Raw genomic sequence first — 16,355 nt, forward strand, 5'->3', positions numbered from 1 at the left:
TCGGAGTCAGTAGGGGTCAGTTGCAATCGGTCGGGGTCAGTCGGAGTCAGTCAGAGTCAGTCGCAATCGGTCGGGGTCAGTCGGAGTCAGTCAGGGTCAGTCGCAATCGGTCGGAGTCAGTCGGGGTCAGTCGAGGTCAGTCAGAGTCAGTCGCAATCGGTCGGGGTCAGTCGGAGTCAGTCAGAGTCAGTAGCAATCGGTCGGAGTCAGTAGGGGTCAGTTGCAATCGGTCGGGGTCAGTCGGAGTCAGTCAGAGTCAGTCGCAATCGGTCGGGGTCAGTCGGAGTCAGTCGCAATCGGTCGGAGTCAGTCGAGGTCAGTCAGAGTCAGTCGCAATCGGTCGGGGTCAGTCGGAGTCAGTCAGAGTCAGTCGCAATCGGTCGGAGTCAGTAGGGGTCAGTTGCAATCGGTCGGGGTCAGTCGGAGTCAGTCAGAGTCAGTCGCAATCGGTCGGAGTCAGTCGCAATCGGTCGGGGTCAGTCGGAGTCAGTCAGAGTCAGTCGCAATCGGTCGGGGTCAGTCGAGGTCAGTCAGAGTCAGTCGCAATCGGTCGGGGCCAGTCGGAGTCAGTTGGGGTCAGTTGCAATCGGTCGGGGTCAGTGGGAGTCAGTCGAGGTCAGTCAGAGTCAGTCGCAATCGGTCGGAGTCAGTCAGAGTCAGTCGCAATCGGTCGGAGTCAGTCGCAATCGGTCGGGGTCAGTCAGAGTCAGTCGCAATCGGTCGGAGTCAGTCGCAATCGGTCGGGGTCAGTCGGAGTCAGTCGCAATCGGTCGGGGTCAGTCGAGGTCAGTCAGAGTCAGTCGCAATCGGTCGGGGTCAGTCGGAGTCAGTTGCAATCGGTCGGGGTCAGTCGAGGTCAGTCAGAGTCAGTCGCAATCGGTCGGAGTCAGTCGGGGTCAGTCGCAATCGTTTATTCTTACATTCGATATTATCAGGGAATTTACGATGTATAGTTTTATAAGTTTCTAAAGCTTGTTGATAATTTCCACTTCTACGATGACAACTGGCAACCATTAACTGCCATTTTACTTGATTCGGTCTAAAATAGATGAGAAAATATTCAAATAGTAAAAACTTGCAAACAAATAAAATTCATATTTCATATAAACACTTACTGAACTATAGAAGCACGCTCGAAATATTGGATAGCTTTTTCGCAGAACTGTGAGTCGATATAATAAGCTCCTAACCACTCGATATTCTCGATATTAGATGGAAAATATCGATATGACTGAAATATTTGAGAGGAAGATGAGAATCGAGAGTAAATATCGACGAATAAATTGAGACAATAATTCTACGTACATCATAATGATACTGAAACGCTTGAGATTTATCTCCTTCATTGTCATAAATTTCACCGAGTTTCTGTAAAACTGAGGCATCAGTTGGAATGATACTGAGTACTTGCATCAACCATTCAGTCGCTTGAGCTGTATCCTCTAATTGATCATAGCTATATTACTGTTAATTACATAACTATCTCTTTACTGGATACAGGATACCAGTATCAGCTACTGGATATTGGATACCAGTATCAACTACTGGATACATGATACCAGTATCAGCTACTGGATACAGGATACCAGTATCAGCTACTGGATACAGGATACCAGTATCAGCTACTGGATACATGATACCAGTATCAGCTACTGGATACAGGATACCAGTATCAGCTACTGGATACAGGATACCAGTATCAGCTACTGGATACAGGATACCAGTATCAGCTACTGGATACAGGATACCAGTATCAGCTACTGGATACAGGATACCAGTATCAGCTACTGGATACAGGATACAAGTATCAGCTACTGGATACAGGATACCAGTATCAGCTACTCATTGAATTTTTTTATCTAAAGGATACATATCGGCTATTTGATACATGACTTGTGCACTGTTTCGTAAAATAGCGTGAAGTTTGAAGAAACAATCTAAAGCATCTTCCAATCGTGCCAGTTTCTTATTACATAAACCTGAATATAACATGATTCACAGTTAGTATTCAGTCAGTGATTAAAGGTTACCATAGTTACAGTAAACATCCAACAAACCTAGATTGAACAATGCCTCGATACAAGATGAATCATTATTCAAAGCTTCTCTGTAGAATTCACGAGCTTTCTCATATTCCTTCTCTTCACACAAAACATTGCCTTTATTCACTAGAGCTGAAATATATACAACAAACACTACATGGAGAGAAGGAGACAGTGGTAAGTGAGGAGGAGACAGTGGTAAGTGAGGAGGGATGTGTTACCCGATGGATTGTACCGATCTGCAGCTATTGCAGCATCAGCGTATTTATCAGCTTGTGCTAAATCACTCTCCTGAAAATAATATCAAACTACATCTCATTAAACAGCTACAATCAGTTCAGAGTGCCAGCAGCGGCAGCGGCAGCGGCAGCAGCAGCAGCAGCAAAAACAAAATATGAATGAATAAATGGTTTACCCCTGATTCAGCCAACTGTAGCATGCAAACATAGCAAACAAACCGCTATATCAATATGTATCAATCGTTTAAAGGTAAATAAAGAAAATGACTCTTGCCACTTACCAGGAAATATAAGAATGATAAATTAGTAGCTGCTGTACTGGCAACTTTAGTATCTTTCTTCTCAAATGACTTCAAAGTTTCAATCGCCTGAAAATCAATGAATAACAGAACGGACTATAGTTCATTACTCTCACCACAAGATATATGATATATGATACATGATATACGATATACGATACCTGGTTGAAATCTTTCTGCTTCAAATACATAATTCCTTTATCAATCTCTAAATCATGAGCCAAATCAACATACAGCGACATTTTCACTTGATCAACGCACCTGAAATCAGCCATCATACATTACTGACATAGTATGGTGAGGAGGTGAGGGGAATGAGGTGAGGAGGAATGAGGTGAGGAGGAATGAGGTGAGGAGGTGAGGGGGAATGAGGTGAGGAATGAGGTGAGGGGAGGAGGTGAGGGGTGAGGAGGGAGCAAGGGGTAGAAAACTGACCAATCATATCCAGCAGCGAATGTCGTTTCAATAACTGGTGCGATCATTTTAGCAGCTGTTTTTATACACCGTTCCGCTTCACTCTTCCTACAATATATACACCACGCCATCTATAGCTATTCATTTCAACTAACGCTAAAGTTAACACATCGCCCCCTATAGGATATCATACATACCTAGTTCGTTCTATTTGTCGTAAGCTGTCATTTTTAATCACTTCCAAAATCAGATTGTACTGTTTATCGTCCTGTAAATCAATCAATAAGAAACACGGGTTAGACCTAAACTTAGCCCCCCCCCCAGGACCTGACTTACCCCCCAGGACCTCACTTACCCCTTGAGATAAGTATTTATCCTCATCATCGATGTGTAAATCAACCATCAATAATTTTTGAAAAGCTTTTTTCATTTTTTCTCTGTCACCTAGAGCATAGTAACACAATATCAGATTGAAGCCTGTTTTAAAGTTAGGTTGTTCTTGCATGATGTGTTCAAACGATGTTATTGCGTCGTTATATTGACCCATTTTCACAAACACTATTCCAATATTCTGCATTATTTTGATCCTTAAAAAGAAAAGCAAAAACCTTTTTTCATATTTTCTCCAAATTTCCGATACAAAAAAGTGACAATGATGGAAGGAGATACAAACCTCATTTCTTTATGAGTATTTGGAACCTGATCGAGAGCCATTCGGTAATATTTGATAGATTTCGGATAATTTTTCTGTTTGAAGTAAATGTTTCCCATATTTACTTTTAATCGTCCTGGAACAAAAAAAATCATAGATTCAATGCGTGTAATTTTATAAAGAATGATGAGAGGCTAGAGTTAGAGTAAATACTGACCGGCGTTACTGAACATTTTATTCTTGACAATAACCTGATAGGTGTTCAATGCCTCGGCATGCATCTCATTTGCTGCGTATTGATTTGCCAAATTAAACAAAACCTATTAATTAATTAATAATTCATTAATTACAATCAGCTATAATTGATAAACAGCAGCAGCGGCAGCGGCAGCAGCAGCAGCTGGATCGAGGTTAATGTTTACGTACAGAATAAGTGAGGTCTAAATTAATTTGTTCACTGGTTCCAAGTTGTTCTCTTTGTCGAACTAAAATACGTTCCTTCCGACCGGCTTCTTTAGCTTTCTCTAACGCCTACAAATATACAGCACACTTATATAGCAGCGCCACCTATACATCTATAACAGCGCCACCTATATCAAACTTACTGTACTCAATTCTCCGCTACTATTCGCGAAACAACTTTCTTCTATCAATTCGTTCACTTTCTTTTCTAATTGTTTTATTTTCTCTTCCGGACTAAAAATAAATAAATCGATGAAAAAGGAAAATAAAGCGATGAATGTTTGAAAAGAGTTACAGCTACAACAACAGGTACCTGTCTTCAGTTTTTGACTCCAATGGAGGAGCTGGACCTTGAGATGCTTGGTTTAAAGGATCAAACGAAACACCTAAAAAATAAATTATAATCATTTATCTTTAAGTGATGGGGACATACCGCGCCGGAGGAGGAAAGGGTTAGACGTACCTCTAGGTTGTGAAGTAAATCCTGCAGCTCTTACAGCGGTCATCGGTCGAGCGTTACCATCCTGTGCTCCGGTTACTGGACGTCCTAATGATGATATCATTCCACTCCTACCAGCAGCTTGAGTTCCTAATCTTAAACCAGTTGGAGGTGGTTTACTACTACTCCCGGCCTAAAATACAATATCAAATACTCGCAACTTACAACATATTAGTTTTTAAAACAAATAAAACCAAGATTGAATACTGAATATTTACGAGATTTTTTTTACGTCCATGACTGGTGCGCACTGCTTGTTGAAACGCTATATCATGTTCTAATTCCTGTAATACATAAATCAACATAGATATCAAATAGGCTTCAATACACCGGCCCGGTTCAATATACCCGCCCGGCGCAATACACCGGCCCGCCGCAGTACACCTTCCGGGCGCAGTACACGCGCTCCCGGCGCAATATACCCTCTGGTCTCAATACACCTGAAAACTTACCTCTGCTTCTAAAGTAGCGCTGTATTCGTTGAACCCTGAATATAAATCATCTTCATCTTCACCAGCGAGATGAACTTGTTCCATCATACTTAAACGATTCATACCTGCCATTTACAGCAGCAGCAGCAGCAGAGAGCGCAGACTCCTCAACTTTATAACAACAATCTACCAACAACAACAAACAACGTCAGGAGAGTTCTCTCAACTCAACCACAACTCAAAGTCCTAACCTAATAAAAAACCCTTCCCTGCCTTGTTGTTCACAGCGCATGCAGGCCTTGAAACTTAAAAAACTTTCTAAATGAAAATACCTTCGTTTGTTGACAATTGATCAAACTGACAGTTAACCGTTCAGTTCGGTTTGTTTAGGAATTTCACCGCAGCGACATCTATACACGGACACCGGATCGGACCACGCTAACCCTAACCCTAGGTCCTGTCCCCATTACGATCTAACCCTAACCCTAGGTCCTTTCCCCATTACGATCTAACCCTAACCCTAGGTCTGTCCCCATTACGATCTAACCCTTACCCTAGGTCCTTTCCCCGTTACGATCTAACCCTAACCCTAGGTCTGTCCCCATTACGATCTAACCCTAACCCTAGATTCAATTGAATCAATACGCGATATAGCTGTAAATCGGCTATGTATAAATCCACGCAAAAAATAGATTTGAGAAATCGGTTGATTTTATTGAATAAATGGTTTATAGATTAAATCAGAAGTCTACATTCAATAAGTTGATTATTATTCTACTAATTGATCATTGTTCTAATGATTTATCTCTGCTCCTCCGCTGGGTAATAAACGCATCGTCTGCACTTCCGGTGTCATGGCCGCCGTCAATCGGAAAAAAATCTAGAAAAAACAATGGATTACGATTTTAAAGTGCGAACAGCGAAAGAACGAGCAAAAGTGGAAGATTTATTTGATTTTGAAGGTTGTAAAGTCGGTCGTGGAACGTATGGACACGTTTATAAAGCGAAGAAGAAAGTGAAAGATGACAGGTTCGTCAGTCTCCTCCGATCCCCTCTGATTAACTCCCAGACTCCTCCTCACCTTTTTTTGTCTATTTTAAGTTGTACTGTTTGTTTGTTATATTTCAGTAATGAAAGTCACGACAGTAGAGAATATGCTTTAAAACAAATAGAAGGAGTTGGAATATCGATGTCAGCATGCAGAGAAATAGCTGTAAGTTCCCCGTACCCGCCTGCCAGTGCCTGTCTCTAATATATATATATATATGTTTGTCTGTGTTTAATTTCAGTTGCTCCGAGAATTGAAACATCCAAATGTAATCAGTTTACAGAAAGTATTTTTATCTCATTCTGATCGGAAAGTTTGGTTATTATTCGATTATGCCGAACATGATTTATGGGTGAGTATTCCTCCCCCTCAACCTGGTATCTCATCTCCATCTCCCAAATCTCTTTTTGTGCCTCCTTGGGTTTGATTGAATTCAGATATTTATTGTTTTACAGCATATAATCAAATTTCACCGCTCCGCTAAAGCGAATAAGAAAACTGTTCCAGTTCCAAAGAACATGGTGAAATCATTATTATATCAGATTTTAGACGGTATTCACTATTTACACGCAAACTGGGTTCTTCACAGAGATCTGGTAAATATTTCATTTACATCACATCGAAATCAATCATTTAATATTTATCATTAACTGACTGTATGTGATTGATAGAAACCTGCGAATATATTAGTGATGGGAGAAGGTCAAGAAAGAGGAAGAGTAAAAATTGGTAAAATTTATTAAAAAATGGTTGAATGAGTTTTATAGTTATTAATGAATGATTAGAATTTGATTGTGATTTGTTTGTATGTATTTTTAGCTGATATGGGATTCGCGAGATTGTTTAATGCTCCGTTGAAACCGTTAGCAGATTTAGATCCTGTTGTTGTTACTTTTTGGTATCGAGCACCAGAGTTATTACTGGGTGCGAGACATTATACTAAAGCCATAGGTAAATATTAATCTGTGTCCTGTTCCATACAACAAGAGTTTATTCTCGACCTGAGAAATGTAGAAATGACTGATACATTACAAAGTGTCCCCAGTTTCATGTAAAACTGTTAAGTTTGAATTGTTGTCCTCATTTAAAACATGAAGTAACCAATGGTAATTACACCAACATTTTTCATGAACCTGGGCCCTGGGCTTATTGGATGTATATTTATTGAATCATTTCACAGATATATGGGCTATTGGATGTATATTTGCTGAATTATTGACATCTGAACCGATATTCCATTGTCGTCAAGAGGATATAAAGACCAGTAACCCGTATCATCATGATCAACTAGATAGAATATTTAATGTGATGGGTTTTCCACAAGGTAAGTTGTAATTTATGATGGGTGTTTGGGGGTAAACCTGATCTCATTCGATGTCTAATGACTCGTTTTATAAACTATTCTAAAACAGATAAAGACTGGGAAGATATCAGAAAAATGCCTGAACATCCGGCGTTGATGAAAGATTTCAAGAAAGGAAAGTAAGTATAGTATCTTGTGTGTGTATCTATTTGACAGTGATACAGATAGTGTATCTATGTGACAGTGATACGGATAGTGTATCTATTTGACAGTGATACAGATAGTGTATCTATTTGACAGTGATACGGATAGTGTATCTATGTGACAGTGATACGGATAGTGTATCTATTTGACAGTGATACGGATAGTGTATCTATTTGACAGTGATACGGATAGTGTATCTATTTGACAGTGATGCGGATAGTGTATCTATTTGACAGTGATACGGATAGTGTATCTATTTGACAGTGATACGGATAGTGTATCTATTTGACAGTGATACGGATAGTGTATCTATTTGACAGTGATACGGATAGTGTATCTATTTGACAGTGATACGGATAGTGTATCTATTTGACAGTGATACGGATAGTGTATCTATTTGACAGTGATACGGATAGTGTATCTATTTGACAGTGATACGGATAGTGTATCTATTTGACAGTGATACGGATAGTGTATCTATTTGACAGTGATACGGATAGTGTATCTATTTGACAGTGATACGGATAGTGTATCTATTTGACAGTGATACGGATAGTGTATCTATTTGACAGTGATACGGATAGTGTATCTATTTGACAGCGATACGGATAGTGTATCTATGTGACAGCGATACGGATAGTGTATCTATTTGACAGCGATACGGATAGTGTATCTATTTGACAGCGATACGGATAGTGTATCTATTTGACAGCGATACGGATAGTGTATCTATTTGACAGCGATACGGATAGTGTATCTATTTGACAGCGATACGGATAGTGTATCTATTTGACAGCGATACGGATAGTGTATCTATTTGACAGCGATACGGATAGTGTATCTATTTGACAGCGATACGGATAGTGTATCTATTTGACAGTGATACGGATAGTGTATCTATTTGACAGTGATACGGATAGTGTATCTATTTGACAGTGATACGGATAGTGTATCTATGTGACAGTGATACGGATAGTGTATCTATTTGACAGTGATACGGATAGTGTATCTATTTGACAGTGATACGGATAGTGTATCTATTTGACAGTGATACGGATAGTGTATCTATTTGACAGTGATACGGATAGTGTATCTATTTGACAGTGATACGGATAGTGTATCTATTTGACAGTGATACGGATAGTGTATCTATTTGACAGTGATACGGATAGTGTATCTATTTGACAGTGATACGGATAGTGTATCTATTTGACAGTGATACGGATAGTGTATCTATTTGACAGTGATACGGATAGTGTATCTATTTGACAGTGATACGGATAGTGTATCTATTTGACAGTGATACGGATAGTGTATCTATTTGACAGTGATACGGATAGTGTATCTATTTGACAGTGATACGGATAGTGTATCTATGTGACAGTGATACGGATAGTGTATCTATGAATAAATGTAATATTTTGTTATTTTTCAGTTATATGAATTGTAATTTAATGAAATATATGGAAAAACATAAAATCAAATCTGACAGTAAAGCATTCCATTTAGTAAGTAATTATCGACTAGCTCTCTTCTCTACTGGTCGTTTCGTCCAATCATCGACTAGCTCTCTTCTCTACTGGTCGATTCGTCCAATCATCGACTAGCTCTCTTCTCTACTGGTCGTTTCGTCCAATCATCGACTAGCTCTCTTCTCTACTGGTCGATTCGTCCAATCATCGACTAGCTCTCTTCTCTACTGGTCGATTCGTCCAATCATCGACTAGCTCTCTTCTCTACTGGTCGATTCGTCCAATCATCGACTAGCTCTCTTCTCTACTGGTCGATTCGTCCAATCATCGACTAGCTCTCTTCTCTACTGGTCGATTCGTCCAATCATCGACTAGCTCTCTTCTCTACTGGTCGATTCGTCCAATCATCGACTAGCTCTCTTCTCTTAACTGTCTATTACTGATTCTTAGTTACAGAAATTATTGATAATGGATCCAAATAAACGAATAACATCTGAACAAGCGATGCAAGATCCGTACTTCCTTGAAGAACCAGTTCCTTGTTCAGAGTAAGTCATTCATTCACACGTGTTTCATAGACCCGTTATTAAGTGATTGACACATAATGGGCGTGGTTTATTTTGTAGCGTATTTGAAGGAATGCCGATACCGTACCCTAAACGGGAATTTCTAACCGATGATGATAATGATGATAAAGCGGATACTGGAGCGAGTAAAGTGAGTACCCGAGTAATTGAGGAGTAATGTAAAGTAAGCGAGTAAATGAGTGAATGCTGTTTTATTTGTATTTATAGGCTGGAGGTGGAAACCAAGATTCAAGTCATAACCAACCACAAGCAAAAAGAGTTAGAGTTTCTACTACTAGTAACACTAATATAGTTACTAGTGAATATCAGGTATCTCCCCCCTTCCCCCTCCCTCCTGCTCCCTCTAATAACTGTAGTCATGTAGTCTATAGTCAAGTAGCAGTATATGTAGTACTCTGTAATATGCACTTATAACCTGTCTGTGTAGTACAGTAGACTAACTCCCAGCTAAATTATTAAGAATTGTCAAATTGTAATTTATGTGATGAAAACCCGGTGGGGATCTGACTGCCCTGAAATTCACAGCTACCTTAGAGATCCAGTGAGTGAGGAAAGTGTAGCCAGCAGTCCACTGTAGGCAGGCTGGTTGTCTGTCTGTAAGCAGGCTGTCTATAGGCAGTCGGCAGGCTGTCTATCTGTAGCCCCCCGGCAGACAGACAGTGTCTATAGACAGCAGGCAGGCTGTCTATAGGCAGTCGGCAGGCTGTCTATCTGTAGCCCCCCGGCAGCCGTATCAATTGTCTAGCACGAGGAAAATATTGATATCTAATAAACTGACAGGCAGGCTGTCTATCTGTAGCCCCCCGGCAGACAGACAGTGTCTATAGAGAGCAGGCAGGTTGTCTATAGGCAGGAGGCAGGCTGTCTATCTGTAGCCCCCCCGGTAGACAGACAGTGTCTATAGACAGCAGGCAGGCTGTCTATAGGCAGTCGGCAGGCTGTCTATAGGCAGTCGGCAGGCTGTCTATCTGTAGCCCCCCCCCCCCGGCAGACAGACAGTGTCTATAGACAGCAGGCAGGCTGTCTATCTGTAGCCCCCCCTCGTCCCCCGGTAGACAGGCAGTGTCTATAAATACTGTAGTATGTTATGTTGTATGTATTTAGTTACTACTTATCGATGCATGTTTGTTACACATAGGTTTTATTTATCAGGTATCAATGAACAGAAATCCTCAGCGTCAGAATTTTGCTTATCACCACCAATAATTACTGCTGCTGCTGCTGCTGCTGCTGCTACTCGTGCAGCTGCAGCTGCCTGCCTGCTCTTATCAAGGTATGCTGGGACTTTTGGACGTGTGTTTTAATATAGCACTGAGATCGAGTAGAGAGAGGAAAGACAGACGGACACACGGTGTATTTTTATTGAATCAAATTCAGAGTCCAAAAGTGTCAACTTGCCTTCAAGCTTTCAGCTACGTGTGCTGCTTTAAAATAGCATGAATTCATTATTCAAATAAATCTAATACCGACGAGGCTAGGGTTAGATGAGGCGACTGATTGATGGTTTTGTTATTTCAGAAACATGTGCATGGTTTACAGAGTAGTAATCAATCGATATCAACACTCTCCGCAGGACAATCTCAAGCTAATAATTCTGCTGTTTATAATCAACCGAGATTTTAATAATTCACACTCTTTCTGTCTGCATAAATAACTGGGTTATAATAATAATATATGATATTTTTCTATGAATTTGATTTTTGATATTTTCTTATCGAAAATTCCATCCACAAACCAGGAACTCTTCCACAAACCAGGAACTCTTCCACAAACCAGGAACTCTTCCACAAACCAGGAACTCTTCCACAAACCAGGAACTCTTCCACAAACCGGGAACTCTTCCACAAACCAGGAACTCTTCCACAAACCAGGAATTCTTCCACAAACCAGGAACTCTTCCACAACCCGGGAACTCTTCCACTTGGCAGCAAATCTCTCTCTTCCCTGATAATGGACTGACCTCTCTCGTGATAACGGACTGACCTCTCTCCTGAAAATGGACCGACCTCTCTCCCCTGATAACGGACTGACCTCTCCTGAAAATGGACCGACCTCTCTCTCCGGATAACGGACTGGCCTCTCGCCTGATAACAGACTGACCTCTCTCTCCTGATAACGAACTGACCTCTCTCTCCGGATAACGGACTAGCCTCTTGCCTGATAACAGACTGACCTAACCCTCCTGAACGGACCGACCTCTCTCCTGATAACGGACTGACCTCTCTCTCCTGATAACGAACCGACCTCTCTCCTGATAACGGACCGACCTCTCTCCTGATAACAGACTGACCTCTCTCCTGATAACGGACTGACCTCTCTCTCCTGATAACGGACTGACCTCTCCCTCAAGGCTATTTGACAAAGTAATATTTGTAAATCTATTAAACAATCATTTATTTGAACCTATTTTTATTAAACACATTTATCGAACCTATTTATTTACACACCACAAATCAAATGATTTCATACAATCTAAAATTGGCTATTTTAATTAATAAATTTGAAAGGTCGATCTTTGTAAGCGACTTCACCATTTCTTATCTTCATCTCCCTCTGATTCTGAAAAACATCAAAATATATAAGCAATAAAAACTACCATTGTCTTAATTAAATAAACGGCATCATTCAGTGATTCAGAAACAACTTACTCTCTGTTTTGTTATCAGTTTATAAAGTGCGACCATAGGTAGTAATCCAAAAGCCAGTCCAAGAACCGCAGTGTATGGTGTGGCGCGGAAATATTCATATCCACCAGATCTGGTAGAAAAGTATCGTTGTACGGCCGGGTCAAACTGTAAATAATGTCACATTGTTGATCAGAAACATGAAATATACGACACAACAGGAGCCGAGACTGTTGTCAATGTCAGGCCCTGGCAGCCCTCCAGCCAGCAGGTAATGGATTTCTACTTACAATATAACCAGTCGTTCCTCTGTACGGATTACTCAATTTTTTTTGCCATTCTAATTTTCTTTCCGCTCTTAATTCCGCGCGTTCATTGATCAATCGTTTCTCTTCCGACGAGATATTGAAAAGTTTTCTCGGATCCCAACTTAGTTTTTGACCGTCAGACGCCATCTTGTAATGTTAGTTTCTACATTGTCATTGCGGTAATTAGTGTGACTCGCTAATGACATTAGACTGGTTGAAATTGGGTTAATATTAAATCATTTTATGGAATACGATCATTATTTAACGAATTTAAAAATCCTGTGCTCAATAAAAGTCATATCAATTTGACCTTAAAATGATCAATAAATAATCAATTGAATTGAATTGAATGTGAATGTCATTAACCTCAAATAACCCTAACCCTAGCACCGGCACCGGGCCAGATCCGGACCTGTCGCTAACCCTAACCCTAGCTCGACACCGGACGCCACCATGGGCACCGGACCATGTGAAAACGGAGTCTTCCTAAAGAAAATATTATTTTCCCATAAAATGTTATACCGGTTATCTATTCTATCCCTAATCTATTCCTCATAATCTATTGACCTTTTTTATTCATTGATTATCCAGGAACGAGAAATAGAGAGGGCCATTGAAGCACTTCCGGTATTGGCCGGAGCGTTCCTTCGTTCTTTTGTATTTCCCTATCTGTGTCGATAGATGATGCATGTGTTGAATATTTGACATATTGTTTCTACGTCTCATTAATTCAACTGAAATCATGCCGAAAAATAAAGGTATTTATGAGTTTTAAATGTTTACTTTCTTGAACATAGATTTGTTGCTTCATTTGTCACAGATTTTCTTCAAAACTGAAAGGAAGAAATTCCTCTGATCACTAATCAGTCACCACCTTCCTCACTGATCGGCCTCCTTTCCCTCCTCTCTCCCTTTCTTCTTCGACGATCCACTTTTCATTCGTAATCCATTCTATTCTTAGGTAAAGGAGGTAAAAACCGCAGAAGAGGAAAGAATGAAAATGAAAGAGAGAAAAGGGAATTAGTTTTTAAAGAAGATGGGCAAGGTAGGTAACCGCCGGTAACAACACCCGATCATTGATTAATATTTGTCTAATAGTTGTTTGTTTCTATAGAATACGCTCAGGTGATCAGAATGTTGGGAAACGGACGTTTAGAAGCTCTGTGTTTTGATGCTGTGAAAAGATTGTGTCACATTCGTGGAAAATTGCGAAAAAAGGTTTGTTGGAGGAACTGGAGGGAGAGGGGATATCTGAGCTGGAGGAAGAGGGGGTAGGCCTGAGCTGGAGGGAGAGGGGATATCTGAGCTGGAGGGAGAGGGGGTAGGTCTGAGCTGGAGAGAGAAGGGGTAGGTCTGAGCTGGAGGGAGAGGGGGTAGGCCTGAGCCGGAGAGAGAAGGGGTAGGTCTGAGCTGGAGGGAGAGGGGGTAGGTCTGAGCTGGAGGGAGAGGGGGTAGGCCTGAGCTGGAGAGAGAAGGGGTAGGTCTGAGCTGGAGGGAGAGGGGGTAGGTCTGAGCTGGAGGAAGAGGGGGTAGGCCTGAGCTGGAGGGAGAGGGGATATCTGAGCTGGAGGGAGAGGGGGTAGGTCTGAGCTGGAGGGAGAGGGGGTAGGCCTGAGCTGGAGGGAGGGGATATCTGAGCTGGAGGGAGAGGGGGTAGGCCTTAGCTGGAGGGAGAGGGGATATCTGAGCTGGAGGGAGAGGGGGTAGGCCTGAGCTGGAGGGAGAGGGGATATCTGAGCTGGAGAGAGAAGGGGTAGGTCTGAGCTGGAGGGAGAGGGGGTAGGTCTGAGCTGGAGGGAGAGGGGGTAGGTCTGAGCTGGAGGGAGAGGGGGTATCTGAGCTGGAGGGAGAGGGGGTAGGTCTGAGCTGGAGGGAGAGGGGGTAGGTCTGAGCTGGAGGGAGAGGGGGTAGGCCTGAGCTGGAGGGAGAGGGGATATCTGAGCTGGAGGGAGAGGGGGTAGGTCTGAGCTGGAGGGAGAGGGGGTAGGCCTGAGCTGGAGGGAGAGGGGGTAGGTCTGAGCTGGAGGGAGAGGGGGTAGGCCTGAGCTGGAGAGAGAAGGGGTAGGTCTGAGCTGGAGGGAGAGGGGGTAGGTCTGAGCTGGAGGGAGAGGGGGTAGGCCTGAGCTGGAGAGATAAGGGGTATCTGAGCTGGAGGGAGAGGGGAGGGGGTAGGCTTGAGCTGGAGGGAGAGGGGAGAGGGGGTAGGCCTGAGCTGGTGGCAGTTTTATTTAATCAATGTCTGTCTGTTTGTTTTGTATAGGTTTGGATCAGTCCTCAAGATATAATATTAGTTGGATTACGTGACTATCAGGACAATAAAGCAGATGTCATATTGAAATACACTCCTGATGAAGCCAGGAATTTACAATCTTACGGTGAAATACCAGAAACAGGTAATGTGAGGGGAAAGAGGAGAAAGAGGGCTGTGGGATGGTGTGAGGAGGGAGAGGGGGGATGGTGTGAGGAGGGAGAGGGGGGATGGTGTGAGGAGGGAGTGAGGGGAGAGTTAGGCAGAAAGATGACTCACAGTTTCATGTATTGATATTTCAGCTGTAATTTCACATAAAGAATGGGATGATGATTTTGGAAATGTTGTATTCGGTGAATTTCAAGATGAATGCTCTAGTGATGAGGGTGAATTGGATGATGCAGATATTCATGATTACCCTTAATACACATGTCTGTTTCTATCATATGTGTTGTTGATGTTGTTCTAAGGTAAGCAGGAAACTCCGACAGTTTATACTGGAGGCTCCGGCAGTTTATACTGGAGACTCCGACAGTTTATACTGGAGACTCCGACAGAGTTTATAGGACGGGTATCTCAGATACTGGAGACTCCGACAGAGTTTATCGGACGGGTATCTCAGATACTGGAGACTCCGACAAGAGTTTATAGGACGGGTATCTCAGATACTGGAGACTCCGACAGAGTTTATAGGACGAGTATCTCAGATACTGCAATTCTAGTCAAGCTCCTATAAACTATTTGACTCTCATTTTATGGTAGAAAATTGTATTGTTGCCACATTGCTGTGAATTCTCCAAATTAAGCCTTTATTTGATCTATTTCAGAGTTAAAGATGCGTTTTGTATGAAGATTATTTTACTTTCGAACAACAGAAAATCAGATCATTATACCGACTGAAGTTCAAAGGGCGCCGCCTGGTGGCTTCATCATATTACTCTTTATATCATCGTATTGTTACAATGTAAAATAAAAACAATCTTGAAAACTGCAATTTCCGATTGCTGCTTTATATCAGCCTAATAACATTGCCTGCAGTCAGCTGCTAGCGCCCCCTAGGGGCCATTATTATAACTAATTGTTAGTTCTGTATGTGTCTCTTAAATAATTCAAATTTGAATCATCAACACTGGATAAACTTCTCTAATAGGAGGAACTACTTGGCTCCTCCTATAGGAGGAACTACTGGCTCCTCCTATTGGAGGATATGAGGGTGCTCTGGCATTTATTATTGTTTTTCAATTTAATCGATAAATTTGAATTAAATGAGAAATATGTGTAAAAAGATAAATTGTGTTTTGTTCTTATTTTTTGGGGAAAAATATGGCAGCATTCTGGTGCTGATTTTACTTAGTTTGTACTGGTTGTAGCTGCTGAGTCTACTAGTGATATCCATCCAGAATGGGCTAAAAGTGGTTCACAAAACATAATAGTCAGAAAGTGCGACTTTGGAAGTTGATCTGAAAAGTGTGGACTTAATACTAATGAGCCCTGATTCTGTGCCGTGCTCCTAATGGGCAGTA

General features: G+C 41.6%; 4 protein-coding genes across 7 annotated transcripts; 2 read left to right on the forward strand and 2 right to left on the reverse strand.

Moving 5' to 3' along the window:
• Positions 1-816: 816 nt before the first annotated feature.
• On the reverse strand, positions 817-5,434 carry LOC141899625 (intraflagellar transport protein 88 homolog). 2 transcript variants are annotated; one of them, XM_074786042.1, is made up of 20 exons: positions 5,371-5,434; positions 5,060-5,224; positions 4,826-4,891; positions 4,572-4,740; positions 4,422-4,494; positions 4,252-4,342; positions 4,073-4,177; positions 3,864-3,966; positions 3,668-3,782; positions 3,350-3,581; positions 3,192-3,262; positions 3,016-3,102; positions 2,742-2,841; positions 2,563-2,649; positions 2,264-2,333; positions 2,058-2,174; positions 1,871-1,979; positions 1,306-1,456; positions 1,116-1,231; positions 817-1,039 (listed from the first exon to the last, which is right to left on the reverse strand). In XM_074786042.1, exons 2-20 carry the CDS (start codon positions 5,168-5,170, stop codon positions 847-849), a joined length of 2,166 nt encoding a protein of 721 aa, XP_074642143.1. In that variant the 5' UTR covers positions 5,171-5,224; positions 5,371-5,434; the 3' UTR covers positions 817-846. The 2 variants fall into 2 exon arrangements, 1 of the variants encoding a protein (XP_074642143.1); XR_012618638.1 differs by lacking the exon at positions 817-1,039 and having other exon boundaries at positions 1,306-1,442.
• A 462-nt stretch (positions 5,435-5,896) lies between these two features.
• LOC141902797 (cyclin-dependent kinase 8-like) lies at positions 5,897-11,304 on the forward strand. Of its 3 annotated transcripts, XR_012618946.1 has the most exons (14): positions 5,897-6,067; positions 6,167-6,251; positions 6,328-6,438; positions 6,542-6,682; positions 6,758-6,815; positions 6,906-7,037; positions 7,267-7,410; positions 7,499-7,568; positions 9,029-9,101; positions 9,516-9,613; positions 9,692-9,782; positions 9,860-9,961; positions 10,805-10,925; positions 11,171-11,296. XR_012618946.1 is itself a non-coding variant. In XM_074790704.1 (13 exons), exons 1-13 carry the CDS (start codon positions 5,931-5,933, stop codon positions 11,273-11,275), a joined length of 1,359 nt encoding a protein of 452 aa, XP_074646805.1. In that variant the 5' UTR covers positions 5,897-5,930; the 3' UTR covers positions 11,276-11,304. The 3 variants fall into 3 exon arrangements, 2 of the variants coding, with proteins under 2 accessions (XP_074646805.1, XP_074646797.1); XM_074790704.1 differs by lacking the exon at positions 10,805-10,925 and having other exon boundaries at positions 9,692-9,794; positions 11,171-11,304; XM_074790696.1 differs by lacking the exon at positions 10,805-10,925 and having other exon boundaries at positions 11,171-11,304.
• A 745-nt stretch (positions 11,305-12,049) lies between these two features.
• LOC141914943 (NADH dehydrogenase [ubiquinone] 1 beta subcomplex subunit 4-like) lies at positions 12,050-12,761 on the reverse strand. The gene is made up of 3 exons (XM_074806292.1): positions 12,567-12,761; positions 12,301-12,444; positions 12,050-12,211 (listed from the first exon to the last, which is right to left on the reverse strand). The coding sequence occupies exons 1-3, from the start codon at positions 12,729-12,731 to the stop codon at positions 12,140-12,142; spliced, it is 381 nt and encodes a 126-aa protein (XP_074662393.1). The 5' UTR covers positions 12,732-12,761; the 3' UTR covers positions 12,050-12,139.
• A 436-nt stretch (positions 12,762-13,197) lies between these two features.
• On the forward strand, positions 13,198-16,123 carry LOC141903481 (eukaryotic translation initiation factor 1A, Y-chromosomal-like). The gene is made up of 6 exons (XM_074791603.1): positions 13,198-13,342; positions 13,546-13,629; positions 13,699-13,802; positions 14,845-14,977; positions 15,135-15,302; positions 15,660-16,123. The coding sequence occupies exons 1-5, from the start codon at positions 13,327-13,329 to the stop codon at positions 15,254-15,256; spliced, it is 459 nt and encodes a 152-aa protein (XP_074647704.1). The 5' UTR covers positions 13,198-13,326; the 3' UTR covers positions 15,257-15,302; positions 15,660-16,123.
• Positions 16,124-16,355: the final 232 nt, after the last annotated feature.

The sequence above is a fragment of the Tubulanus polymorphus genome, chromosome 1 (genome assembly GCF_964204645.1).
Source record: "Tubulanus polymorphus chromosome 1, tnTubPoly1.2, whole genome shotgun sequence".
Taxonomy (NCBI): Eukaryota; Metazoa; Nemertea; class Palaeonemertea; order Tubulaniformes; family Tubulanidae; genus Tubulanus; species Tubulanus polymorphus.